The following is a 27,422-nucleotide window of genomic DNA, read 5'->3' on the forward strand; positions in this document are numbered from 1 at the left end:
AAGGATCGCCCCTACTAAACATTGGTCCTTCGAGCCGGATACGGATATCCTTCCGCAACACAGCCAGCAGTTCCGGTGATTTTTCCGCTCAAGATAAGTACGAGCCTCCTCTATCTCCCTCTCTCTGCCGGTCTTCAGCAGTGGTCCGAACATTCAATTTCGTTCACCCAGCTGCAAGATAATTTTTTCTTTTTGCGTCAACTCCAGATCCGAGTTTTTCCGACACAACGGCAGTCTGAGGAAAATTCCATTTATTCCGAATTTTTTCTCCCGTCAATTTTTTTCCAATCCGTCTCCGTTTTGTGTGATCGCCATATTGCCTGCCGTTTTTCTCCTTTCGCTTCTCCGCTCCACTTCGCCAACGGTTAAAGCATACATACCTACATACGTGTGATAATTTATGCATATAGGTACATTTTCCGTGAAAATAAATATGATATAAATGAAATAAATAAATCAAATTAAATAAACAAAACAAAAAGGCTCAATTAATATACGCCGGTGTCAACATATATATTTTTTTTGTTGCGTGCCATTTGTTTTTTTTCTCCACGCAAGGTTCACAGGCCTGCACAGTTTTATATGCCAAATTCTAAAATACAGTCCACTCATCGTGTTCCCACTGTACCATAAGGCGAAGCATCCAACACATGCCCCCACATAAATCCGCTCTGCTGTCCATATATACATAAATATTTTCTGTCTCAACTATATTTTTTGTACGCCGCAGCAGGGCCGGTAGCGGTGTTCCACTGTACAAATACATCCAACCACATACATACATATGTCATTATATTTTCTGCCCGCCCACACAGGAATTAAATTACAATAAAACCAACAAACGAAATTAACCGAGATTAGAAATTCAAGTGCAAGTTTATTTCTCCAAATCCGCACAACCGCCGCAGCAGCCGTGTTGTTGTTGTTGTCGTTCTTTGGGTTCCGCTTTGTTCTCTCTCTCCTGACCTCTCTGTTCACATGGTGTTTTGCCGACGGCAAAAGCAAACTTCGCTTTACGGTTAGTTTTGGATTCCCGCGCTGACCGCCGCATCAGCCGCGCTGGTGTTGTTGTTGTTTCGTTTTTTCGGTGCCTTTATCTCTCGTAAGCGCCCCGCTTACGCACTGCCTTGCCGACGGCATAATACAGTGAGGTTGCCAAGTCAACGCCAAGGGTCATTCCTTTTTTAATTCCGCCTTTTCGGCGCCGTCGTAGTTACGTGCAGTTAATTAAACACTTCACGCTAATTATTTCCAACACAAAACAAATTTATTTTTTTTGTTCCAAGCCAGCGCCAAGGGTTATATTTTTTTTTAAGTCAGCCTTTTCGGTGCCGTGGTAACTACGTGTCAATAATTAAATACTTCACGTTAAATTATTTCCAACATTAAAATTAATTTTTTTTTTCCTCTTTATTACGGAATATAATTAATAAAGAAAGGTTCCAATTCATAAATACAAGCTCCACGTCCGAACCACGGAATACACATATATAAATATGCAATTAGCTCCTAAATATCCAGAGCCCGGGTTCGACATTCAGCACTAAATCGGCTAGCAGCAACAATCGCTGCAATCGCTTCCCATGCATCATTTGTGGTTCGTTGCCGAACTTCTCCGTTGAGGACTTACTCTTGTTTGCTTTTCGCTTGCCGTTGGCCGTTTTTTTTCTTGTCGCTGGTGCTGTGTCCACTGGGTTTACGCGAACCACTTCGTGTGTGTTCACGCCAGAAAGGCGTTTAATTTCGGGAGGCAGTGTGATCCCGTACGCTCTCCTTTTCTCTCCCTCTTCCTCCGGACTTCCAGTCCTAGAGCTTCCAATCCGCTCTCCCTAGCATTAGTTTCCTTTGTATATTTAGTACCAATTACTCCTACTACTAATAAACATCGACGCACGTCGCGTAAAACCCCGACAAGTCCGTGTTCTTATTTCGAGTGCATTTCAGCTTAAAGCCGCCCCCCTCCAACATTTGGTCCTTCGAGCCGGATTTTTCGTCGCCTCCGCCAGCAGCTCCGGTGGCTTTAACACCGCACCAGATAAGTTCATTACATTATTGCTGCCGGTCATACAGTTAGGTTTTGCGAAACTCAATTCGTCTTAACTTCTCTGTATGATTATTGTCTAAATCCAAGTCCGATTAATCCGACACACGGAAGCATAATAACTTCCAATTCCAAATTCAAAATAATTCGGTTTCCAAATTTTCTACATTTGTGTCAAATTTCCGGGCCGAAATCCAAAAGTGTGTTTAAATAAATGCAATAGCCACAGTGAGAATTTAATTCCAATAGTTCTCAATTCCTCTTCGTTAACTGTGTTCCTGCTAGCATTTATTTACATTTACATACATATACAGTCCACTCCATAAGACTACGATCGCTGTCAACATTGACATTTCCCCAAATCGAGAAATTATATCCAAATAATTTCTATACAAGGTCTTCGTTCCAAAATTCCGAAAGTGTTTGTTTAAATAAATGCCTAAGCCACAGTAAAACTTTCCAATTTCGAATTATTCTTAATTCCTTCTCGTTTACTGTGTTCCCGCTAGCATTTATTTACATTACATACATACTACAGATACAGTCCACTTCACTCCGAAATATAATATATAAATATATAACCCAATATATGAACATTCCTAAACGTACTACATGCTACAATTACTGTCCGCAGCTACTACAATTATAAATTGATTTAATTCATGCAGATATTTGTTTATTTCCTCCCTTGCTCTATCCTGAGCTGAACTCCACCTAAGCAATTAAATATACATATTTACATACAAACATAATCGTCTGCATACGACACTCCGATATTTGGCAATTTTTTGCGCCTCTCCTTATCTCCGCTATTTTGCACTTGCATACGGCAAGTGCACAAATATACACACACACACGTATTGGTTCCGAAATACAGCACCGGTCAATCAAATAAGACCAGACAAATAAAATAATTTTAAATTATTTTATATTAAAATTCCAACTAACCGATTAAGTTAGAAATCCAAGTGTGCTTCCATATACTCATTAGTGTGACCGTATTTTCGTAATTCCGTATTTAATTCAAATATTCTCGATTTAAATTCCATACGAGAAAAATACAATTTTCCACAAATAATTATATATAATAATTATTTCAAAAATAATTATTACGAGTCCGATTGGTTCCTAAATTCCCAATCAAACTTCGACACATTACTATTTCGTAATATATATTTACAGTAAATTGTCGTAAAAAATATATAAAATGACTTCTACTATTTTGAACAAATTTACTTTGATTTGTGACCGTCTGAGGCACTTCGACTCCAGAGTCTGCAATCCAGCAGCACCCACTCCATCCAAGTACACTTGCCAAATCCATCTCGACCAAGTCCGAGCGCTATGGGACAAGGTCGAGACAGAGTACGAAGCTTGTTCAGAGCTAATTTCAGTTGGTTTAGAGGGCGCTGCAGACACCTTGCCTACTCTTAAGGCAAAATACGACGACACCTATTCCATTTATGAACGGTGTGCCGCCAAGTTCATGGAACAGATCGATACGATCTCTGCTAAAGCAGCTTCAGTCCAACCTCCTGCGCCCCAAAATTCCTTTCCGTCTGGCTGTCGGCTTCCTCCGTGCGAAACGGAAGTTTTCTCAGGCGATTATCTTCGCTGGCCGACTTTCCGAGACCTTTTCACAGCGGTCTATATCGACAATCCTACGCTGACCCCTGTAGAAAAGTTGTTCTATTTAAATGCCAAGACTAGTGGTGAAGCTCATTCCATAGTTTCCAATTCGCCACTCACCAACGACGGTTTCCGCTCAGCATGGAAAAACCTATCTGAGCGTTTCGAAAATAAACGCGCGTTGGTAAACAGCCAACTGAAGAAATTGTTGAACATTCAGTCCATTGAACGTGAGTCCTCGGCAGCCTTGAAGGAGCTGCAGAATACAATTCAAAATTGCCTCACATCCCTAGCTCTGTCCGGCCTTCCTACGGATAATTGGGACTGCCTCCTGGTTTATTTGTGCTCCACGAAGCTTCCAAAGCTGACGCTTTCCTTATGGGAGCAATCCTTAACAAATAAAACCGATATTCCGTCGTGGCTAGAACTCGATTCTTTCCTTACTGAGCGCCATAGAACTCTGGAAACCATCGATTCTCTCCAGCCTCCTACGATATGCCTTCGTTCGTCGAAACCGACAATCTCCAACCAGTCGCCACGAGTACTACAATCCTTTAGTACGCGGATTGTTCACATATCCAAAAGATGCGATTTGTGTTCTGCAGAGAACCATCCAGTGCGTTTGTGTCCACGCTTCCTTCAGATGACGATAGTCGATCGATCATCTTACATCCAGAAAAAGCAGTTGTGCTTAAATTGCTTTGCAAGCGGTCATCCACTCCGTAATTGCACAAGCTCCCACAACTGTCTTACTTGTCACGGTCGGCATCACACATTGTTGCATCCAAGCAACACTTCATCCAGTGTTCCGAATCCTCGTGATGACGCACCACAAATTCCTGCACCCATCCAAAGGATTTCCTCGTTCTCCACACGAGTGACCACTTCTGCCGATTCCTCCAATTACTGGGTTCCATACGACGATAGCAAGAGCAGACGTTCCCGAGGTATTTTATCCTACCAATGCCGAGTCTGCCAAGGGAACCATCCTCTTCGGAAATGCCACCGGTTTCTGCGCATTAGCGCTGAGAAACGGCTCCAGGCAGTCATCGAAAAGAAGTACTGCGTCAACTGCCTGGCCCACCACCATTCCGGGGGATCGTGTCGTAGTAAAGACCGATGCCAGTCGTGTGGACAGGATCACCACACTCTTCTCCATACCCACGAGTGCTCAGCGTTATCCAACGCTTTCCAGAGCTAATCCTTCCTGGTACTTTTGCTGCGTATCCTCGCAAGGGGGGGGAGAATGTTCACGCCAGAAAGGCGTTTAATTTCGGGAGGCAGTGTGATCCCGTACGCTCTCCTTTTCTCTCCCTCTTCCTCCGGACTTCCAGTCCTAGAGCTTCCAATCCGCTCTCCCTAGCATTAGTTTCCTTTGTATATTTAGTACCAATTACTCCTTCTACTAATAAACATCGACGCACGTCGCGTAAAACCCCGACAAGTCCGTGTTCTTATTTCGAGTGCATTTCAGCTTAAAGCCGCCCCCCTCCAACAGTGTGTATTTCCTGCGGCGACCTACTGATTCACGACCCATTCGACTTCTAGGATGCCCACGGGAGACGAGGAAAAGACTCCTCTGATTCCAGCAATCACTCTGGAAGGGTCCCAGTCCGGATCTCCTCGGCCTGATCAATTAAAGCCAAAGGCGGCCACTGCCACTCCAAGGGCAAAAAGTCAAGAGGCCCTCGACACTGCCCCCAGTACCTCATCCAGATCTACGCGATCCGTGTCCAAGATGGCTCAAAAGGCGATAGATATTGCCCTCAAGAAATTTATTGCCGCAACAGACCGTGTTAGCCACTTCGAGGCTGACCTGCACACTCCGGCTGCCCCTGACACGGACAGATTGCCCCCTGGCATGTGCCAAATCCACAGGGCCCTGTGGGAAAAGGTAGTGAAAAGCTATGAAAGCTGCTCCGACCTCCTTGCCGAATCCGACGACTCTCCGACCATTGCATCAGAGCTAGAGTCGAAGTATAGTTACTGCTATTCTGTGTTTTCGAAGTGTGTGTTTCAGCTGCAGGGCGTAATTGACAGGGCCGCCTTCCAACCCACACAGGCTTCCGCCAGTAGTCAGCCACCCCCTTCTACGGGTTGTCGTCTGCCACCAGTGGACACCGAAGTCACTTCACTGGGGACTATCTTCGGTGGCCAACGTTCCGAGACCTTTTTACTGCGATCTACATCCATAATTCGCGTCTCACACCGGTGGAAAAGCTGTTCCACCTGTTGTCAAAAACAAGTGGCGATGCACAAGCCATTGTGTCGAAGGCTCCCCTCACCAACGAAGGTTTCATCTCTGCATGGCAAAGCCTTACCGACCGGTTCGAAAATCGGCGGTTGCTCGTCAACAGCCAGTTGAAAATCCTATTCAACCTTCCGGCAGTCCCCCAAGAGTCAGGAGCCGCTCTGAAAGAGCTGCAAGGCACCATCCAGAGTTGCCTAACCGCCTTATCGATGTCCTCCATCCAAGTCGAAACCTGGGATTGTCTCCTGGTCTACATGGTTTCCATAAAGCTCCCCAAAACCACACTGTCCATGTGGGAGCAATCCGTCCACAACAAGGCCGAAATTCCGACCTGGAACGAGCTGAACTCGTTTTTGACCGAGCGTCACCGCACTCTAGAGGCTATCGACGATATCAGGCCTAGCAGTTCGGGGCAGGTTCCCCCCCGATCGAGCCCTGCAAGCGCCCCTGCGCGCCGGCTCAACTCATATGAGGCCCGAGTGACTCCAGCCCCAAGAGGGTGCGATCTTTGCGCCAGGGAAAACCACCCTATTCGTGTATGTCAGCGCTTCCTGGAAATGGATGTGAATGGTCGCTCCGACTACATCAAGAGGAAGCAGCTTTGTCTGAATTGTTTCGCACGAGGGCACCAGCAGCGGGACTGTACAAGTGCCCATAGCTGTTTCACATGTCACAGCCGTCACCACACCCTCCTGCATCGTGGCAATCCGTTCGCGACCGCTCCGACTCCGTCTGCGCCAGCGAGGCCGCGGCCCGCGGATTCCCCAAGAAACGCGAGCACTTCAGAAGATCACTCTGACGTACAAGTGTGCTTCGCTTCCGGCTCAAAAGCCGTCCTGTTGGGCACCGCTCTCGTCGATATTTGCCATCTAGGGTGCACTTTCCAAGCGCGTGCCTTGATTGACTCTGGTTCCGAGGCGACATTTATTACTGAGAGGCTATTCAACCTCGTGAAACTGCCGTTCAAGATCATTCAAGCCCAAGTCTCCGGCCTTAACCAAACCATTGCCGCTCAGTCTACGAAATTCTGTCATTTCTCCATTCGAGCGCCTTCCAGACCCGGACTGCAGTTGGAAACGGCAGCGTACGTCCTTCCGCAGTTGGCCGGGAGTCTGCCTTCGTACCCCGTCCAACCAGACTTTCTGAAGGGGCTCCCTGACATACCTCTTGCGACCCCAAGTTCTTTGAGAGCTCCCAAATCGATGTCTTGATAGGGGCCGACATTCTTCCGTCAGTCCTCCTAGGCAGCTCCAAGGCAAATATTTGTGGTTCTCTTTTCGGCCAGGAAACCATTTTTGGATGGGTGTTGACAGGTCCCATATTTCCGAATGCCTCCCGAAATGTGTCCGCGTTCTCTACACGAGTCACCTGCGGCTCCGACGACTCGCTGGACCAGCTCCTCACCAAATTTTGGGAAGTAGAGGAAGTACCCTCACAGATCGTGTCCGAGTCTGATTCTGTCTGTGAACGCAATTTTGTCCGAACTACACGCAGGGACAGCTGTGGCAAGTACGTTGTGACGCTCCCCTTGCGCGACCCTGAGCATGGTGGTTCCGAGCTCTCATCTTCAAGATCCTTCGCTCTGGCTCAGTTTCTGCGTAACGAACAGCGCCTGAAAAGGGATCCTCCCCTCAAGGCCCGATACGATTCGGTAATCCAAGAATACCTCGACTTAGGCCACATGGCCGCAGTTTCTCCGAAGAGCAGTTCCGCTACTTATTACCTTCCGCATCATGCAGTTCTCAAGCCCGAAAGCACAACCACTAAGGTGCGGGTGGTTTTCAACGCCTCTAGCCCGCCCGCAAACGAGACAAGCCTTAACGACATTCTCTACGCGGGCCCGGTCTTACAGTCCGACCTCACACTTCAAATCCTAAAGTGGCGATACTTTAGGTTCGTTTTCAATGCCGACATCGAGAAGATGTATCGACAGATTTGGGTAGACCCCAAACATACACCGTTCCAGCGCATTCTGTTTCGCAATCCCGATGGGGAAATCCGTGACTACGAATTGAAAACGGTCACCTTCGGAGTCAACTGTGCCCCTTTCTTAGCGATCCGCGTCCTGCAACAGCTCGCCGACGACGAGGAGTCGAGGTATCCGCGGGCCAGTCGGATCATTCGACAGTTTATGTACGTCGACGATGTCCTCGCGGGGGCCGACTCCATAACTGAGGCGCAGGTGGCCATCCGCGAGCTCCAGGGTGCCCTGAGTTCGGCGGGATTCCCACTCAGAAAGTGGACCTCCAATAATAAGGCGATTTTGGCCAACATCCCGAGTGGCCATCTCCTTCACTCCGATTTTCTGGAACTCGACTCTGAGAGCACGGCTAAAACTCTCGGCGTGCGGTGGAAAGCGACGTCCGACGAGTTTTTCTTCATTCCGCCAAAATTGGTCTCGGAATCGTCGTTCACCAAGCGTCAGGTCCTATCTCAAATTGCCAAACTTTTTGATCCGGCAGGCTGGCTAGCCCCCTTCGTTGTCCGGGCAAAGATGTTCATGCAGGACATTTGGCTCCAGGATCTAGGGTGGGACGATACTCTTCCTCAAGATTTTTATCAAAGATGGATTGACTTCCTGGAAAATTACTCCGCACTTGACAATATTCGTATTCCCCGATGGGTCACGTTCCGACCGCATTTGAACATCGAGCATCATGGTTTCTGCGACGCATCCCAGAAGGCGTACGGTGCCGCCATTTACGTTCGGGTGGAGGTGGGGTCCACGGTAGAGGTGACCTTACTGACGGCAAGGACGCGTGTGGCCCCGGTAAAAACGTTGTCGCTTCCGCGGCTCGAATTGTGCGGAGCCTTGCTCTTGTCTGAGATGGCTGCCGCCATCCTTCCGAAGATGCCCGGGCCTCCGTCCGCCTTGCATTGTTGGACGGACTCTACAATTGTTCTCGCCTGGTTGCGTAAGCCGGCGTGTCACTGGACGACGTTCGTGGCAAATCGGGTGACCAAGATCACCCAGTTTACCGAAGTGGAGAAGTGGGCACATGTTCGCTCCGAGCGCAACCCGGCAGATCTCGCCAGCCGGGGAGTAGCACTCCAAGACCTCGCGGACAGCCAATTGTGGTGGCATGAGCCGGCCTGGTTGCGAAGGCCCCGAAGCGAGTGGCCCATGCAAGGCGATGTTTCCCCTGTAACTGACCTCGAGAAGCGAGCAGTCAAAGTCCATGTTGCGAAGGTTCCTCCTGAAGACATTCTAGAACGTTTTTCCACACTCGATAAGGCGTTGCGAGTTCTCGCTTACGTCCATCGCTTCATCCAGCGCTCGCGGAAGCTCCTGTCGTCGGTAGAGGATCATTTAACAGCTTCTGAAATCGTGTCAGCTGAGTTACGTCTTATTTCCGTGACACAACACAGGCACTTCACCCTGGAGAGGGGCTGCTTAAGGCAAAAACGACCAATTCCAACTTCCAGTCTGGTTCAAAATTTGAACCCGTTCCTTGATTCGAATGGGCTCATGAGAGCATGCGGCCGGGTTACAACTTCCGAGCTTCTCCAATACGATGAACGACATCCCATCATCCTCCCATACGACTGCCACCTGTCTCGACTCATCGTCCATTTTACGCATCGGATAACGCTGCACGGCGGCAATCAGCTAATGATCCGTCTGATCCGTTCCAAGTTCTGGATCCCGTGGGTGAAAAATTTGGTTAAGTCTGTTATATATTCATGCAAGGTATGCGTCATCCACAAAAGGAAGTTGCAAACGCAACTCATGGGAGACTTGCCAAAGGAACGGACCTCCTTCTCGCGTCCTTTCACATATACCGGCATGGACTACGCCGGTCCCTTCGACATCAAAAATTATACGGGACGAGCCTGTCTTATCACTAAGGGGTATGTGTTGGTGTTCGTTTGCTTCTCGACTAAGGCCATCCACTTAGAACCTACGTCCGACCTTACTACGGAAAAGTTTCTCGCCGCTTTCGCCCGCTTCGTGTCTCGAAGAGGATGCCCCCGTCAAGTGCAGTCGGATAACGGGAAGACTTTCGTGGGGGCGGCTGCCCAACTCTCCCGAGACTTTCTCCACGCTCTCAAAGAGGCGGTGACGGGGGCCTACAGTCACCAGCAGCTGCTCTGGCAGTTCATTCCTCCGGGAGCACCCCACATGGGAGGCTTGTGGGAGGCAGGCGTCAAGAGTTTCAAAACCTTGTTTTACAAGTCCACGGCCACGCGAAAGTACACGTTTGAAGAGCTTGCCACACTTCTGGCTAGAATCGAAGCGTGCCTGAATTCGCGTCCGCTCGCTCCAATGTCCGAAGACCCCGCCGACTTGTTGGCGTTTACGCCGGGGCACTTCCTGGTTGGAGGGCCTCTCCTCGCCGTGGTTGAACCCGAGATCAAGGGGGTCACCACATCCATTATAAATCGCTGGCAACATCTGAAGGCTCTCCATCAACACTTTCGTCTGCGATGGAAGGAGGAGTACCTCAAGGAACTCCATAAGCGGAACAAGTGGCGAGCTCCCACAAGAAATCTCCGTGCCGGGGACATGGTAGTCGTCAAGGAAGATAACCTTCCGTCCAATGAGTGGCGATTAGAAAGAGTGGACGCGGTGTTTCCAGGAGTCGATGGCCATGTCCGTGTGGTCGACATCCGCACCGCGCGAGGACTCATCAAGCGTCCCATTGCGAAGGTCGTCCTGCTTCCGATGGAGGAGGTCGCCTGCCCGCAATAACCAACCGCCCCTCCACTCCATTAATCCACCGATCCGTTCCGTAGTTTCAATGTCTTGTTCCAATTCGTAGCTCCCATTCGTAGTCCTTACCAGTACTGATTAATTCTTCTTTTTTTCATGTGTTATACTCCACCAGTCAAGTGACGCACGATGTCGCCAAGCCCACGTACCGCCGAAAGCAGATGTTCTCGAGGTACGCGATCCTACCGATGCCGAGTCTGCAGAGGGATCCATCCGCTACGGAAGTGCCGTCAATTCCGCCGCTTGAGTGCCGAGAAGAGGCTCCGGGCCGTCCTGGCCAACCGGTACTGCCCCAGATGCTTGGCCCACGTGCACTCCGACGGGTCATGTCGTCGAGGTGATCGTTGTAAGACGTGCGGCCAGGACCACCACACGCTCCTCCATATCTCCGAATCGCCGATGTCGTCACGCCAGTCTCGCCCGGCAAACCGCCGGTCAAGGGATACCGCTGCCACGCCCAGGCCTTCCTCAGCCGCTCCACGGCCCTCGTCAACAGCTCCACGCGCCTCGCCCGACACCCCTGGGCAGTTTTCCGCCGCTAGTCCGGGTACTCAGCCGACCACGGTCGCTGCTCCGTCGCTGTCGTCGCTTCTGCAGCGGCACAGCGTGAACATCCTGCCGACTGCGTTGGTGTGGATCCACACCGGGACTCAGAGCTTCGACACGGCCGCACTCATCGATCCGTGCACACCCATGAGCTGCATCGACGCGTCGCTAGCTGCAGCGTTTCGCCTGCCGACTACCAATGTCGGGGGTGAACAGATTTGTTCTGCCACCGTCGGCTCCAAGATCGACAGCGCTGTCCGGCTCGACGTTGTCTTTAAGATAGAGTCTCGCGTGCGCATCCGCACCCCAGTTCGGGAGCTCAGCGATGCGGTGCGTGCCCACTTCCGGGACATCACGCTGGCCGATGAGCGGTTATATCGCCCTGCTTCAATTTCCGTGATCCTGGGCGCCGACATGTACACGCGGGTGATAAGACCGGGCTTTCGAAAGATCGACGACGGATTGCCGGTGACCCAGAGCACAATTTTTGAATGGATCGTCCGGAGCTTGTCATCAGCCATGATGAGGACGGCTCCTTTGCAACCCGAGTGATTGCAAGGGGGGGCGGGATGTTTAGGTCAGCGGCCCATTGTGCGCCGCTGCGCGCTGAGCTGACGGAGCTTTTTCCCGCTCGCCCCTTTAATGCGCTCACATCGCCTGCACACTCCGGAGAGCGGGCCTCGGGTGCATTCCGAACACCGTGGTCGGCTGCTGTCGATTTGTAGCCGCTGCAGCCAGCTTCTCTGGCCTCTTTTCCTATGCTTAGTTTAGTAACATGTATGCAGCCGAATAAAGCTGATCGCCTGAATTTCCCACGACGCCCCCGACTTTGCTTTTTTTTCGCTTCTGGGTTATTTTGTCTCTGCGCCGGTGGACACTACTTTTGTACGGATCTTCAGTGGAAAGGATCGCCCCCCTACTAAACAGTCGGGAAATCTCTGGGGGTCATCCTGAACATCCGCCAGTTTCCGTTTCAGCCATTTGCACAAGCGTTCGTCTGGCACTAGCCGTTGTAAGTGCTCCAGTGGCTGCCGGGATAATGCATCGGCGACCACGTTGTATTTCCCGCGGCGATAGTGGACGTCGTACTGATACTGTTGAAGTTCTAAGGCCCACCTGGCGATCCTTCCAGTCGGGTTCTCAATTTGATCTAGCCATTTCAGGGCCAAGTGGTCTGTGATCACGTCGAAGCGATAGCCCTCGAGATAGCATCGGAGCTTGCGAATTCCCCAGACGATGGCTAGGCATTCCTTTTCCGTGGGAGAGTAGTTGAGTTCGGCAGCGTCTAGCTTCCGACTCACGTATGCGATGACCCGTTCTTGTCCTTCTATTTCCTGCGTCAGCACGCCTCCGAGTCCATAGTTACTCGCGTCGGTCTGGAGCGTCATCTTGACGGAAAAGTCTGGACATGCCAGTACCGGAGCATCCGTCAGCAGACTTTTGAGGAGCTCGAAGGCTTTCTGTTGTTCTTGTTCCCACTTCCACCGCTGGTTTTTGCGCAGCAAGTTCGTCATGGGCTGAACAACAGACACGAAGTTCGGTACGAACCTCCTATACCATGAGGCCATGCCTAGGCACCTGCGTAACTCTCGAAGGCTCGTGTGTGGACTGAGGTTCCGCACGGCGGCTACCTTTTCAGGGTCCGTGTGAATGCCCTGGTCGCTAATGACGTGGCCGAGATAAACCAACTTCCGTTTGAAGAAGGAACATTTATCTTGGTTTATCCGCAAGTTCGCCCTCCTGAGGCGCTTGAAAACTCTCTGCAGATTCTCCATATGCTCTTCGAGGCTGGCACCGATGACAATTATGTCGTCGAGATAAGCGAAGGCATGGGGGTCCAAATCTGGCCCGATCACGCTGTCGAGCGCTCGCTGGAAGGTGGCTGGAGCCGAATGGAGCCCAAAAGGCATGACCCGCCACTGGAAAAGGCCGCGGCCAGGGAGCGTAAAGGCGGTACACGCCCGACTGCCTGCTTCCATTGGAATCTGCCAATAGCCATTGCGCAAATCCAGGGTGGAAATATACTTTGCATTTCGAAGCCGCTCGAGGATATGGTTGGGATCGACTTGGCATTTAGCTGGCGATAGTCTACGCACATGCGCCATTGTCCAGTCTTTTTCCTGTCCAGGACCAAAGGAGCGCTGTGCGGACTGCGCGATGGCTCGATGCAATGCTGATCAAGGAGGGCGTCCACCTGCTCGTCGATGATCTTCTGCATAGCTGGGTTCTTCGGGAAATACCGCTGCTTGATGGGCCGATCGTCTCGCATGGTAATCCTATGCTCGGCGATATTGGCCACTCCGGTCATTCCCTCGAACTGGACCAGCTGCTCGTGTAAGAACGCTTGGATACGAGGGTTTTGTTCCTCGTTGGTGGGCTCCTGAGTCTCGAGGCGGTAATGCTCGGGTGTTCCTGCGTTGGTGGCCTCGGGGGCGCCCTCAAGATTCTCCTCGGGTGTCTCGGGGTGTATGTCATTGTGTGCCTCTGTGTGCTTGTCCTCGGTGTTTATAATCTCGTGTGTCTCTGTGTGTCTTCCTTGTGTGCCCGCGTCGGGGCTCCCGTGTGTCTCTGTGAAATTCTCGTGTTGCTCTCCGGCGTTAGTATTCCCGTGAGTCTCTGTCAAATTCTCGTGTTGCTCTCCGGCGTTAGTATTCCCGTGTGTCTCTGGCAATGGTCGGCGATGCCCAGGCGGTGCTCTTCCTGGCGAGCAGGCGGCGTTTCCTCGCTCCGCTCGGGTCCAGCGGGGCCTCGTGGGCTGGGTGGTTCGGTGGTTCGAGAGTCCGTGGCGTCCGTTGTACGCATGCTGCGTCTCGCGTCTCTGGGTGGCCTCATGTCCCGCTCTTCCGGCTGTCGTCTCGACAAGATGAGTTTGGCCGTCCCACACTGGATGGTGGTGCCGATTGTGGCCAGGAAATCCATGCCCAGGATCAGGGGTTCCAACATGGCCGGCATAACGAAGAGGGGCACCTGGATGGTCTTCCGAGCGAGGGTGATATCGGCGCGCAGGAGTTGTCGAACCTCGACTCGCGAGGTGTCGGCCAAGTTAATTTGGGTGCGGATCTCCTGAAACTGGTGTCGTTGGCCAACTAGGTTGGCGACTTCCTGGCTGATGAAGCTCTTCGATGCGTCAGTGTCGATGGTGGCCAGGCGTAGATGGCCACCGATCTCGACTTCTGCGGCGATCCTCCCTCTCTCGATTCTTAGCGGCGCGTTTACAAGGTGTTCGTTGCGGGATTGGTCCCCAACGGACTCCGCCGGTCGTGGGGACCCACTCTGTTTCCCGGCTGGGGTCGACGACAGCACTCTACGGTGCGAACATCGCGTCGTCCGCAGTCCCAGCAAAAGTATAGCCGAGGGTTCCGGCATTCGCGGCTGAAATGCCCGGAATCTCCGCAATTTCGGCACGCATCCCGCACGTTGATGCGGCGATCTGGTGTCGCTACCCGGTTTACTCGCACGGGCGCGGGTGGCCGTACCTGACCTGGCGTCCGCGGAATGTCATTTGATCCGGTGCACCCGGGAGAAAATGTTTGACCCCCACTGTGGGGAGGCGGACGGAAGGAGGGGCTACTCGGAGGCGTTGACATTGCTTGGGATCGCCCTAGGCTGCGTCGCCTGACGGCTTCGAATTCGGTTGCCAGTTGGGCCAGCTCCCCAATTGTTTGGAACTCGCTGCGCCGAATGTACATCTGATAGTCGGGTGCGATATTCTCGTACAGGCGGTCGAGCTCCTGAGTCTCGGTATAGCCCGCGTGGCGCATGAGAACGCGAAGGTCGAGCATATAATCTTTGAAAGTTTCTTCTCCTAGCTGCTCGCGACTCCGGATTCGGTCGTCCAAGCGCTGGAGGTACCTGGGCGGGAGGAAAAAATCGAGGAATTCCCGTCGGAATGTACCCCAATCAGCCCCTTGCAGGCGGCTGGTTTGGAACCACTTGTCGGCTCTGCTCGTCAGCAGTTCCGCCATGGCTCGAGGAAGGAGTCCTAGGTCGATTCCATAGGACAAGGCCCGACTTTCGACCTGTTCGATGAAGGCCAATGGGTCGGAGTACCCATCGAATTGTAAACCCCATTTGCGGATCCGCTCTGGGACGCACACAAAGTCGCGACGAGGCCGGTCGTAGCTCGGCTCAGCGGAGGTTTCTCGAGCGGTAGTGAAAGTAGGAGGGGCGGCGACGGCGGGGCTTGGGGCGGTGACAGTGAAGCTGGGAGTGGTAACAACGAAGCTAGTCAGAGGAACTGAAGTAGTGGGACCGGGGGCGCTACGTGGGCGTCCAGAATTTGCATTTTTACTCGTGGAGAGGCCACTGGGTCCCGGCCGCTCTTCTCCCTGAGGCCCAGGGCTCGGGCCCCGAGTGGTATACCGACGCTCTAGGTCGGCGAGTCGAGTTCACACTTCCTGTGGTTGCTCGGATTCTTTGATTAATGTGACGAAGCTCCGCCGTAGGTCATCGACGACCCCGTCGGCAGAGATCCCAAATTCTTCCGCGAATGCTAATAATTCGGCCTTCGGGCGAGAATATATCCACCGCGAGGAGACCCCAGGGTTTTTAAGTAAACGTGAACCGAACTCACCGGCAGGTTTCTGGTCCGAATCCATGGCTTCCATTGCTCCCGTTTGGCTGTCTTCTCGTGTGTTTGTTGGATCAGGTAGTCTAGGCCGCTGTGGCACGTTGCGTGGATTAAATGTCTGTTGGCACTAACACTCGTTCGCGTTGACTTGGCGGGGCGCGGATGAGCTCGTGGGCTCCTGGACGCGGTTACTGGTGGACACGTTTATCGCTTGTCGCGGTTACTGGGCGAGGCGGTTTTAATTTCGCGGTCACGGGCACTTTTCGGTGGATTTTCACTCGCGGAATTCGATGGAAGTTATTTTCCGGCTTCGGCCCAGGGCCACACGGCTGTTATATAGGTGTTATTTTTCCTGGTTTTTAACCCAATCCCGTCCCTGTTCGGGCGCCACTTGTAACGAATCTCTCCGGCCGGGATAGATCCCAGTCGTGACCAGGGATCCTCTTCAAGAAATTTATTTAGAGGGGACGGAAATATTTGTAGGAATTTATTATAACAGCGTGTGGGACCCGGGTTGCGAATTTACGGGCACTAAATTCTGATCATCGAGGGTCGGCAACATGGCTGCTGGACGATGTGGTCACTAGATGCTCTAGGAGCAGGCTTGTCAATGGCTGGCCGCCGCGCTGCTTTTATCGACTCGTCGATCTGCTTGATCGGTCGGTCCCTGACACAAAGCTGCTTGTCGCGAACTGCTTTCAGGCACTGCTTGCGCTCACTGCTTGCCTGTACTGCTTTCGCGGACGCGCGGAGTGGCAACTCCGGCGGACTCCTGGCGGAATTAGCTTGATCTCGCCCAGAATTCGGGTGATGTGGGTCGGGGAAATGGTCAGGGCGTCAGAGAGGCGTTAGCTAGCTCCGGTTGGGCGCGGAGGCTAGCTACGGGTGGACCAGGCAGAGTTTCACTTGTCACCGTGGTGATGCACGATGCGCGGAATGGCCAGTGCAGGCGTGGCGGCAGCGTGTGTCGAAGTGTCCCTAATCTAGGAGGGGATACGGGGGCGGGTGCATTCGTAGTCACGGCGGTGCATGAAAACCAGCGTTAGGGTGTCGTGCTGCGGCTACGGGCACAAGAAGGGGTCCCTAGCGGGGCGAGGGCAGAGGAGCACGTGTCCTCCAGTCGCGGCGGCACGTTGAGCACGGAAGGAGCCTGTGCTGGCGTGGCGCTGCGGCTGCAGTTGCGACAGAGGATTCCTAAGCTGGGCGTGGGCGGAGGAGCAGGTATCCTCCAGTCGCGGCGGCACGCTGTACACGGAATGAGCCTGTGCTGGCGTGACGCTGCGGCCGTGGGCACGGGAAAGGATTCCTAACTGAGCGAGGGCAGAGGAGCAGGTGTCCTCCAGTCGCGGCGGCACGCTGTGCACGGAAAGAGCCTGTGCTGACGTGACGCTGCGGCGGGGAGCACGGGAGAGGATTCCTAGCGGCGCGGGGGCAGAGGAGCAGGTGGCCTCCAGTCGCGGCGGCACGCTGGGCACGGAAAGAGCCTGTGCTAGCGTGACGCTGCGGCGGGGAGCACGGGAGAGGGTTCCTAGCGGCGCGGGGCAGAGGAGTAGGTGTCCTCCAGTCGCGGCGGCACGCTGGGCACGGAAAGAGCCGGTGCTGGCGTGACGCTGCGGCGGGGAGCACGGGAGAGGATTCGTAGCGGCGCGGGGCAGAGGAGTAGGTGTCCTCCAGTCGCGGCGGCACGTTGAGCACGGAATGAGCCTGTGCTGGCATGACGCTGCGGCGGGGAGCACGGGGGAGGATTCCTAGCGGCGCGGGGTAGAGGAGCAGGTGTCCTCCAGTCGCGGCGGCACGCTGGGCACGGAAAGAGCCTGTGCTGGCGTGACGCTGCGGCGGGGAGCACGGGAGAGGGTTCCTAGCGGCGCGGGGCAGAGGAGCAGGTGACCTCCAGTCGCGGCGGCACGCTGGGCACGGAAAGAGCCTGTGCTGACGTGACGCTGCGGCGGGGAGCACGGGAGAGGATCGACGGGAGGCTGGATGGCCGCAAAACACGTGCGAATGGAAATGCCGAAACGCAGTATTTTGGGGCCGCCAGCGGGACAGAGACCGGGGAACCTGAAAACCGTGACCAATACTACCAAGGAAATACTACTACGGGTAGGTTCGATTGTTAGTTTATTGATTATTGCAGGGATCGTAACAGTTATAATTTTTATAATACAAATTATGAAATAAGAGTTATTTTACAATTATATAGAAAAAATAGGAAATTAATTCTTATTATTCAAGTTTTATAAAAAAGTTGTAGAATAATTATTATTTTTCAATTTGTATATAAAAGTTGAGTTATAGCAATTATTTGCAATTTCTAAAATAATAATTGAAAATTAAAATTAATCTCCAATTTTTATTTTAAAAATTGAAAATAATAATTATTCTCCAATTTTTATTTTAAAAATTTAAAATAAAAATTGAATCGCAATAACTTTCCGACGGAGCGGTATATCTTAAAGATTTATATATGTAATTAATCTACGCTTCAATACCTTTCGTTTGATGTATACATATATTGTGGTTATTGCATGTGCATAAAAATATGCGTATACGTAATGCTTATTACATTCCCCAAACAAACAAGGATACTAAAATACATTTTACAAATGGCAAGCCCAAAATGCAGATAACAAAAATATATATAATAAATTGTCACCTTTATATTTAAATATTATTACCTGTAGCTGGGTAATTATCTCAGTATTCATGTTTGTTTGTGAAACGGTGAATTTTTTATTATATGCACTTATGTTCATGTACATATTTGTGCACATGCAATAACCACAATATATACATCAAACGAAAGGTATTGAAGCGTAGATTAATTACATATATAAATCTTTAAGATATACCGCTCCGTTGGAAAGTTATTGCGATTCAATTTTTATTTTCAATTTATAAAATAATCCTTTGGAGAATAATTATTATTTTCAATTTTTAAAATAAAAATGAGAGAATAATTTTAATTTTCAATTATTATTTTAAAAATTGCAAATAATTGTTATAACTCAACTTTTATATACAAATTGAAAAATAATAATTATTCTACAACTTTTTTATTAATATTTAAAAATAAGAGTTAAAGCGCAATTAAAAAATAAAAATTGGTTATAAAAGTTTATTTTATTTTTGAGAACTCCTTCAAAAATTATGGTATACCTCAATTTTTTGGTAGTAACTTTTATTTTACTCATAACTCTTATTTGCAATCCCTGGATTATTGTGTTATCTAAGTGTGAGTCCTACTACTGCCTTACAGAATTGACTCCTGTAACTTACAAATCTAGCCCACGTGTCTGCGGGCGTGTGGCTGCCGATCGCGGTCGTTGTCTGGCAAAGATTTATCTGCGCGAATGCGTGGGCTCTTGTAGCCGATGTCTCTGCGTGGTCGCGTACGTCGCGGTTGTTACCAAGGACACGATGCACTTTGATTTTTGACTCGGTCGCGGAGGCGCGGCGATGGGCACGTCTGCCTCGGTGCAAAGTTTCGACGGAAGAGAGTCTTGATCGCGGAGACTCGGCGATGGGCACGTCTGTTCGGTACCAAGTTTTCCACGGAAGAGAGCGAATGCCGGAAGACGCGAGCTGTCATAGCTTTTGAGTGAACCGGTGGTTCGAACCGGTTCACCGAGAACTGATCTGGTTCGACTATTTCGACTAGTCGATAAAGTACCCGTTTCAGCGATCTCTGAGGTGCTGAACTTAGCTTATAATTTTAACTTAATTGTCCCTATTTTAAAAATACTTCAAGGTTGTCTTGCTTACGGCTCCAATGCCAACTAAATGGTTTAATAATGATAGTGGCTTCAGTGCCGTCTTAGTGCGTATGCTTACAGTATAACTATAATATGGGGGGAGTATTTGTATATACTTAATATCTAGAACTTAGTTTATGTTAGAGGTTGTGCGCCGAGGAATAGAGGCGTCACAGTAAAAAAAAAATTTCAAGATCACACCGACTGCGACAATTGTATATATTTATTTTTGTAGTTTTGGTTTTTTAATTTTTTGTTTTGTTTTTAAATAAGAATAGTCGTATATTTCGTTTCAGTTCATTTTAGTGTAATTTATATTTATTTTTATAATTGATTTGGTTGTCGTCTCAACAGCTCAGCTTCACATCATCTTAGGAACTAAAACTTAAACTTCTACTGTACTCCCAAATTCTAACAAAAGCTTTTTATTGCTGGTAAAAGGTAATCTAAAAAAGTGGCTGATTGCTCGTAGGCAAATCAGCGTTTATCACTAGCTTAATATTAGGTTGCTAGGCCTGAGATGAGCGGTGGTTTTGCACAAACAAATGAGACCAAAAAGTAACCAAGAGAAAAAATACACTGGGAAATATTATAGATACATAACTACTATGCCGCAATAGCCGTACAACTGACAGATTTGCTTAAAAAGCACAAAGTTCTTAAATGGACTCAAGAAGCAGAGGACGCATTTGTTCAACTCAAGTCCAAGTTAATCTCATCTCCAGTTTTGAGAACACCAGATTTCAAAAAGCCGTTTATACGGCTTTACGAAGCAAGTTTATATGGTCTCGGGTGTGTCTTAGTTCAAGAAAACGAGGAGGGAGTCGAACTACCGATAGCATATATGTCTGAAAAACTGTCTAAAGCACAGCGAAACTATTCGGTTACCGAGTTAGAGTGCTTAGCTGTAATCAAGGGCATCAATAAGTTCAGAGCATACATTAAAGGGCAAGAGTTCTGTGTGATTACCGATCATGCTTCGCTTCAATGGCTAATGTGACAGAAGGATTTATCAGGACGTCTAGCCAGATGGGCCATTCGTCTGCAAGGATTTTCGTTTACGATTAAACATTGAAAGGGATCTGAAAATGTCGTAGCTGACGCGCTTTCGCGACGCGAAGAGGCAGAAGTTTCGAGCATAACGGATCTTGGACCAATCATCGACTTGAATTCGGATGATTTCAATTCAGAACAATACGTCGAACTGAGAAAAAGGATTCAGGACAACCAGTCTAATCTTTCTGATCTCAGGGTCGTGGACAAATTTGTGTATAAGAGAACTGAACCAGCTAAGGGAGAAGTGTCGCAAGACGAGTCATGGAAGCTTTGGGTTCCGATGCACCTCATCGATCAAGTACTAGCGCGAGCACATGATTCACCCGATGCTGCTCACATTGGCATGAACATGATGATCGAAAAGATCAGACGTCATCTATTCTGGCCAGGAATGGTTACTCAAGTTCGTAATTATGTCTCAGATTGTATCGTTTGTAAGTCAACAAAGAGCCCTAACAAAGTTCTTAGACCACCTGATTGTCCATTTCAGCGACTATACATGGATCTTCTTCTCCATATCCAAGGTCAAAGAAAGGGAACATAGGACTTTTAATTGTAGTTGATCACTGCACCAAATTCCATTTCTTGCAGCCACTTCGGAAGTTTACATCTGAAAGGATTTGTGAGTATCTCGAGAAGCACATATTTTCACCTTCGGTACTCCAGAATCCATACTGACCGATAACGGATCACAATTTAAATCAGGTCATTTCAGAGCATTTCTAACCAAGTTTGGAATTAAACAGATATGTACAGCAATTTATTCGCCGCAAGCGAATGCAAGCGAGCGTGTAAATAGGTCGATCCTAGCCGCGATCAGAGCTTATATCGGATCGGAGCACACGAAATCGTTCATGATTTTTCCGCTAAATACGATATTTTGATTGGAAGAGATATCCTAGAATTATCAGATGCCAAAATAAACTTTAAAGAGGAATATATTCAATTAAATAACTTTACTTTTTATTTCACTTCTAAAAATATTGATAATCCGGAAAATATTTTAGAAAATAGAGATGAATTAAAAAATATAGATAAGCCTGAGAATAGAATAGAAAATATAAATAAAACAATAAATAACAGGTTGGCTGATAAGTCCCCGGTCTGACACATAGATGACGTCGCTAGTATTGAATGCATATTATTTTTATATAGTACTAACCTTTAAATGATTCGTCTCAAAATTTGACGTCTGTCAGTCAATTAGTTTGTGAGATAGAGCGTCTTTTGTGAAGCAACTTTTGTTATTGTGAAAAAATTTGAAAAAAAGGAATGTCGTGTTTTGATAAAATACTGTTTTCTGAAGGGAAAAAATACAGTGGAAGCGAAAACTTGGCTTGATAATAAGTTTCCGGAGTCTGCCGTAGGGAAATCAACAATAATTGATTGGTATGCAAAATTCAATCGTGGTGAAATGAGCACGGAGGACGGTGAACGCAGTGGACGCCCGAAAGAGGTGGTTACCGTCGAAAACATCAAAAAAATCCACAAAATGATTTTGAATGACCGTAAAATAAAGTTGATCGAGATAGCATAGGCCTTAAAGTATCAAAGGAACGTGTTGGTCATATCATTCATCAACATTTGGATATGCGGAAGCTCTGTGCAAAATGGGTGCCGCGCGAGCTCACATTTGACCAAAAACAACCGTGCCACAAGTCATTGAGAACGATGGCAAAAATTCATGAATTGGGCTTCGAATTGCTTCCACACCCACCGTATTCTCCAGATCTGGCCCCCAGCGACTTTTTCTTTTTCTCAGACCTCAAAAGGATGCCCGCAGGGAAAAAATTTGGCTGCAATGAAGAGGTGATCGCCGAAACTGAGGCCTATTTTGAGGCAAAACCGAAGGAGTACTACCAAAATGGTATCAAAAAATTGGAAGGTCTTTATAATCGTTGTATCGCTCTTGAAGGGAACTATGTTAAATAATAATAACGAATTTTGACAAAAAAATGTGTTTTTCTTTGTTAGACCGGGGACTTATCAGCCAACCTGTTAGGAACATCAAATTAACTAAGAACGTCGAAAATTTGGACAATACCTTAGAAGATTCTGATTTCAATTATTCCATAAATGAAGAATTAAATTATTCAAATAAGATACGAATCGAGCACTTAAATAAAGAAGAACAAATTTCTATTACCCATTTAATTAATAAATATAAGGACTTACAATTTTTCGAAGGTGACGATTTGACCTTCACACATACTATTAAACATATAATAAAAACTAAACATGAGAGTCCTGTATATCAGAAACCATATAGATATCCCTATATTTACAGAGATGAGGTAAATAATCAAATAGATGATATGATGAAGCAAGGAATAATAAGGAAATCATCTTCTCCATATTGCAGTCCGATATGGATAATTCCCAAGAAAGATGACAGTTCCGGGAAAAAGAAATTTCGTCTAGTAATTGACTACCGAAATTTAAACATCATTACTATCGACGACAAATTTCCAATTCCAAATATTGATGAAATATTAGACAAATTGGGAAAATGTCAGTATTTCAAGACTCTTGATCTTGCCAAAGGATTTCATCAAATTGAAATGGATCCTGAGTCAATTGAGAAGACTGCATTTTCGACATAAACTGGTCATTATGAATATACCCGAATGCCGTTTGGGTTGAAGAATGCGCCCGCTACCTTTCAACGATGTATGAACGAGATTTTGAAAGATTTAATTGGGATCCATTGCCTCGTTTATCTCGACGATATCGTCATTTTTTCTACGTCGTTGCAGGAGCACATTCTCTCTATAGAAAAAATTTTCGCAAAACTTAGGGAAGCTAATTTAAAATTACAATTAGATAAGTGCGAATTTTTGAAACGAGAAACTAACTTTTTGGGACACATAATTACACCTTCTGGTATTAAACCTAATCCTTGCAAAATTAAAGGTATTATTGAATACCCAATTCCTAAAACAGACAAACAAATAAAATCATTTCTAGGTTTATGTGGCTTTTATCGAAAATTTATTAAAAATTTTGCTAAGATCGCTAAATCTATGACTAAGTATTTAAAAAAGGGAAACGTAATAGATATACATAATAGTGAATATAAACACGCCTTTAACAAATTTAAAATATTAATAACTATTGATCCCATACTTATTTATCCCGACTTTAATAAAATATTTACATTGACGACAGATGCCAGTGATTTCGCAATAGGCGCTGTTTTGTCTCAAGATTCGAAACCTATTTGTTTTGCAAGTCGAACTTTAAATGAACACGAATGTAAATATTCAGCGATAGAAAAAGAACTTTTAGCAATTGTTTGGGCAACCAAATATTTCCGTTGCTATCTATTTGGAAGAAAATTTAAAGTCCTTTCCGACCACAGACCTTTAGCTTGGCTACATAATGTAAAAGAGCCCAACATGAAGTTGCAAAGGTGGAAAATAAAACTAAATGAATATGACTTTACCATCGAACACATTCAAGGAAAACAAAATTTTGTAGCTGACGCTCTCTCTAGAGTAACAATATCTAACAGCGAACCGGATGAGCGAGACTCAGATACCAATTTTATGAACAGCGAAGCCACAGATAAAAGAGTTGCAGAAGATATAGACTCTTTAGCAGCAACAATCCACAGTGCAGAGGAAGATCAATTTTTGGGAATTCCAATTACTGAAAGACCCCTTAATATCTATAGGAGACAAATTATTTTCATAAGACATAGTGAAGAAAAAGTTGAAGTAGAAAAATTATTTAATCGTACTATAATAAAAATCTATTATATAAATATGACAAATGAAATAGCAAAGGATATAATATTAGAATCTATTTGCGGAAAAACAACAACCATATTATTTGAAAACACAGCAGACTTTGTTATATTTCAAACTGCATATGTAAATATTATTAGACCTAATACAGGAACAAAACTTTTTAGAGCGACTAAAAATCTTATAAATATTAAAACTTATTCTGAATTTAAGGAACTAATATTAAAAATACATGAAGATAAAATTCACCAAGGAATACAAAAAATGATTATTGAATTTAGAAATAAATACTTTTATCCAGACTACATTAAGCTAATTCAGAACATAATAAATGAGTGTTACACATGTAATTTAAGTAAACATGAAAACAGACGATCGGATTTGCCATACGAAATTACAGTCAAACCCGAGAATATAAGAGATAAATTCGTCATAGACTATTTTCTTACAAATAATCGAACTTTTCTTACTTGTATAGATTTAAAATCAAAATTTTTATCAGCTACTGAAACTTCTTCTACTGACTGGCTTGAAACAAAAAAAGGCATTATTAAAAGTTTTCAATTTTTTAGGTTTTTTTTTTTTTTTTTTTTGGCATAACATTAAACAAAATTTTATTAACGTTGATCAACCAACCTAATGGCTATAAAACGTTGGTTATAAATATGAACAAAACAATAACATGGCACTTAACAGAAACGGAAACAAATTAACAAATTTTTAATGACAAGTGGAAAATGCTAGTTACTGCTTTAAGACTCGCGAGATATGTCTTCCTCTTGTCCAGAGATCGGCGGGATGTCTACGTTTGAGCCTTCTTCTGACTGACGTGTTGGCCAATGAAGCCGCTAGGCGATTGGTGTGAGCCGTGAGACGTTCGTTATACCGACTTGAATGACGGTTGATCTGCTCCCTGATAGAGGGAATGTGGAGGTCACTTGCCAAGGCTTTATTTTTAACGTACCAGGGGCATTAGCAATCAAGCGCAGCGCCCGGTTTTGGACTCTTTGCACCTTCATGACGTTCGAGTCAGAAGCCATGCCCCACAATTGGATGCAGTAAGTCATCGAAGGCACAACAATTGACTTAAATAGCAACATTTTGTTGCCAAGGCTGAGCTTGCTCGTTGGTCTAAGCATCCAGTTGAGCTTTTTAAGTTTAGCACGACAGGAAGCTGCTACCTTCGTTGTGTGTTGCTTCCAGGTGAGCCGCTTGCCCAGGATCACCCCCAAGTACTGCGCCTGAGGTGCTTGTGGGATGGCGATGTGATGGAGATCAACCCTAGGGAGGATCTTTCCATTAAGGGTGAAGTTGCAGTGTTGCGACTTTCTATTATTTATAGAAATATTCCACCTGTTGGTCCACTTGCCGTATGAGTCCAGAAATTCCTGGGTGATCCTTGAAGCTTCGTTTCGACAAGGGGAGTTAACAAGGAACGCGGTGTCGTCAGCATAGGTGGCCAGAAGTGTGCCCGGTCCATTAGGGCTTGGTAGGTCTGAAGTGAACAGAGTGTACAGTACTGGGCCCAGGACACTTCCCTGCGGAACGCCAGCACGAACCATACGAATGCTTGCTCTTTCCCATCTCACCTCAACCATAAAACTACGATCGTGCAGGTATGACTTTAAAAGCAGGAATTAGCCAGTCGGTAGTAGAGACTTCAACTTATAAAGTAAGCCATCATGCCACACGCGATCAAAAGCTTCCTTGACATCAAGAAAAATAGCAGAGCTGTATTGCTTGTTTTCAAAAGCATTTAAAATATGCTGGACGACTCGATGTGCTTGCTCTGGGGTCCCATGATGCTGCCTAAAACCAAACTGGTGGTCGGGAATGGCTTCCTGAACGCTTCTTACTCCCATTATTCTAGTAAGGAATATTCTCTCGAAAATCTTAGAGAAGGTGGGTAGTAAGCTTATCGGTCGGTATGACTCAACAAGGTTCTCCGGTTTACCAGGCTTTGGTATCATCGTTATCACAGCACACTTCCATTGAGAGGGGAAGTGGTGGATACGAAGCATGGAGTTAAAAAGGAGAACAAGGAACAAGATTCCCTTTTTAGGCAAAGCCTTGGCAATTCTGGTGTCAATGCCATCGAATCCCGGCGCTTTACTGGGATGTAACTTTCGAATATGAAGACAAACTTCTTCTGGGCTTACATGTTGGATCGGAACCGCTTCAGGGGAGGGGGCATTTATGAAGGCTAATGTTTCTTCAACATCCTCGGGGTTCGCGAGGTCGAAAGGCTGGAAGCGCTTCTCTAGGTTATCCGCAAAAGCTAGTGAAATCTCTGTATCAGACCTGCACCATGTATCGTCAGATTTCTTAATGGGGATCTTTCGGATGGGCTGTCGCTTAATATTCCGGGTACATTTCCAGAGTTTAAAGCCGTTCGATTTGGTGGTGTCAGCGTTGAGGAGCATCTCATCAAAATATTCACGCTTTGTCTCATACAGAAGCTTTTTGAGATCGTTTTCGGCGCGTCGATATGCAGCTATGTCGAATGGGTCTTGGGATCTCATATATCTGCGCCGAAGGGATCTCTTCAACCTTACTAGATCCATAACTCATCCTGCCGATCGAAAACGCGGTGGCTCAGCAATTATTATAAAATCCTGTCTTCAATATTACCAGTTCTACAATATGCAAAGTCCAAATTTACAATGTGTAGCAGTTAAAGTTAAAACTGATCATGGCGAAACTGCTATTGCGTCCATCTATTGTCCACCAAATTTTCAATGTTCTGCTGACGACTTCGAAAAACTTTTTGACGATCTTGGAAGGAACTTCATCGTCGCAGGTGACTGGAATGCTCATCATCGCCTTTGGGGGTCTCGAAACTCAACTACCCGCGGAAGAGCACTCGCCGGCATAGTTCAAAGGTCTAATGTCCAGGTCCTTGCAACTGGAGGGCCTACGCACTATCCTCATAGCCAAAGAACTCCAATTTTTTAGGTAAGCGAAAATATTAAAAATAGATCAAGATCCTGGTATGACAAGTAGAGCATTAGGTTTATGGCTAGAAAGTGAAAATATAGAAATTGAAACCTGGAAACTATTGCAATGGATATGGAAGAAATTATTTATAACTATAATCATAAAATAATTCACAGT

General features: G+C 47.2%; 2 protein-coding genes across 2 annotated transcripts; both read left to right on the forward strand.

The window, feature by feature from the left end:
* Positions 1-5,219: 5,219 nt before the first annotated feature.
* On the forward strand, positions 5,220-10,614 carry LOC121502109 (uncharacterized). The gene is made up of 3 exons (XM_070286199.1): positions 5,220-5,742; positions 5,838-6,337; positions 7,102-10,614. Exons 1-3 carry the CDS (start codon positions 5,220-5,222, stop codon positions 10,612-10,614), a joined length of 4,536 nt encoding a protein of 1,511 aa, XP_070142300.1.
* Positions 10,615-10,764: 150 nt separating this feature from the next.
* On the forward strand, positions 10,765-11,733 carry LOC138928698 (uncharacterized). Its single transcript, XM_070286200.1, has one exon. The coding sequence runs from the start codon at positions 10,765-10,767 to the stop codon at positions 11,731-11,733; it is 969 nt and encodes a 322-aa protein (XP_070142301.1).
* The last annotated feature ends 15,689 nt before the right edge of the window (positions 11,734-27,422 follow it).

Source organism: Drosophila kikkawai, chromosome 3R, assembly GCF_030179895.1.
Source record: "Drosophila kikkawai strain 14028-0561.14 chromosome 3R, DkikHiC1v2, whole genome shotgun sequence".
Taxonomy (NCBI): Eukaryota; Metazoa; Arthropoda; class Insecta; order Diptera; family Drosophilidae; genus Drosophila; species Drosophila kikkawai.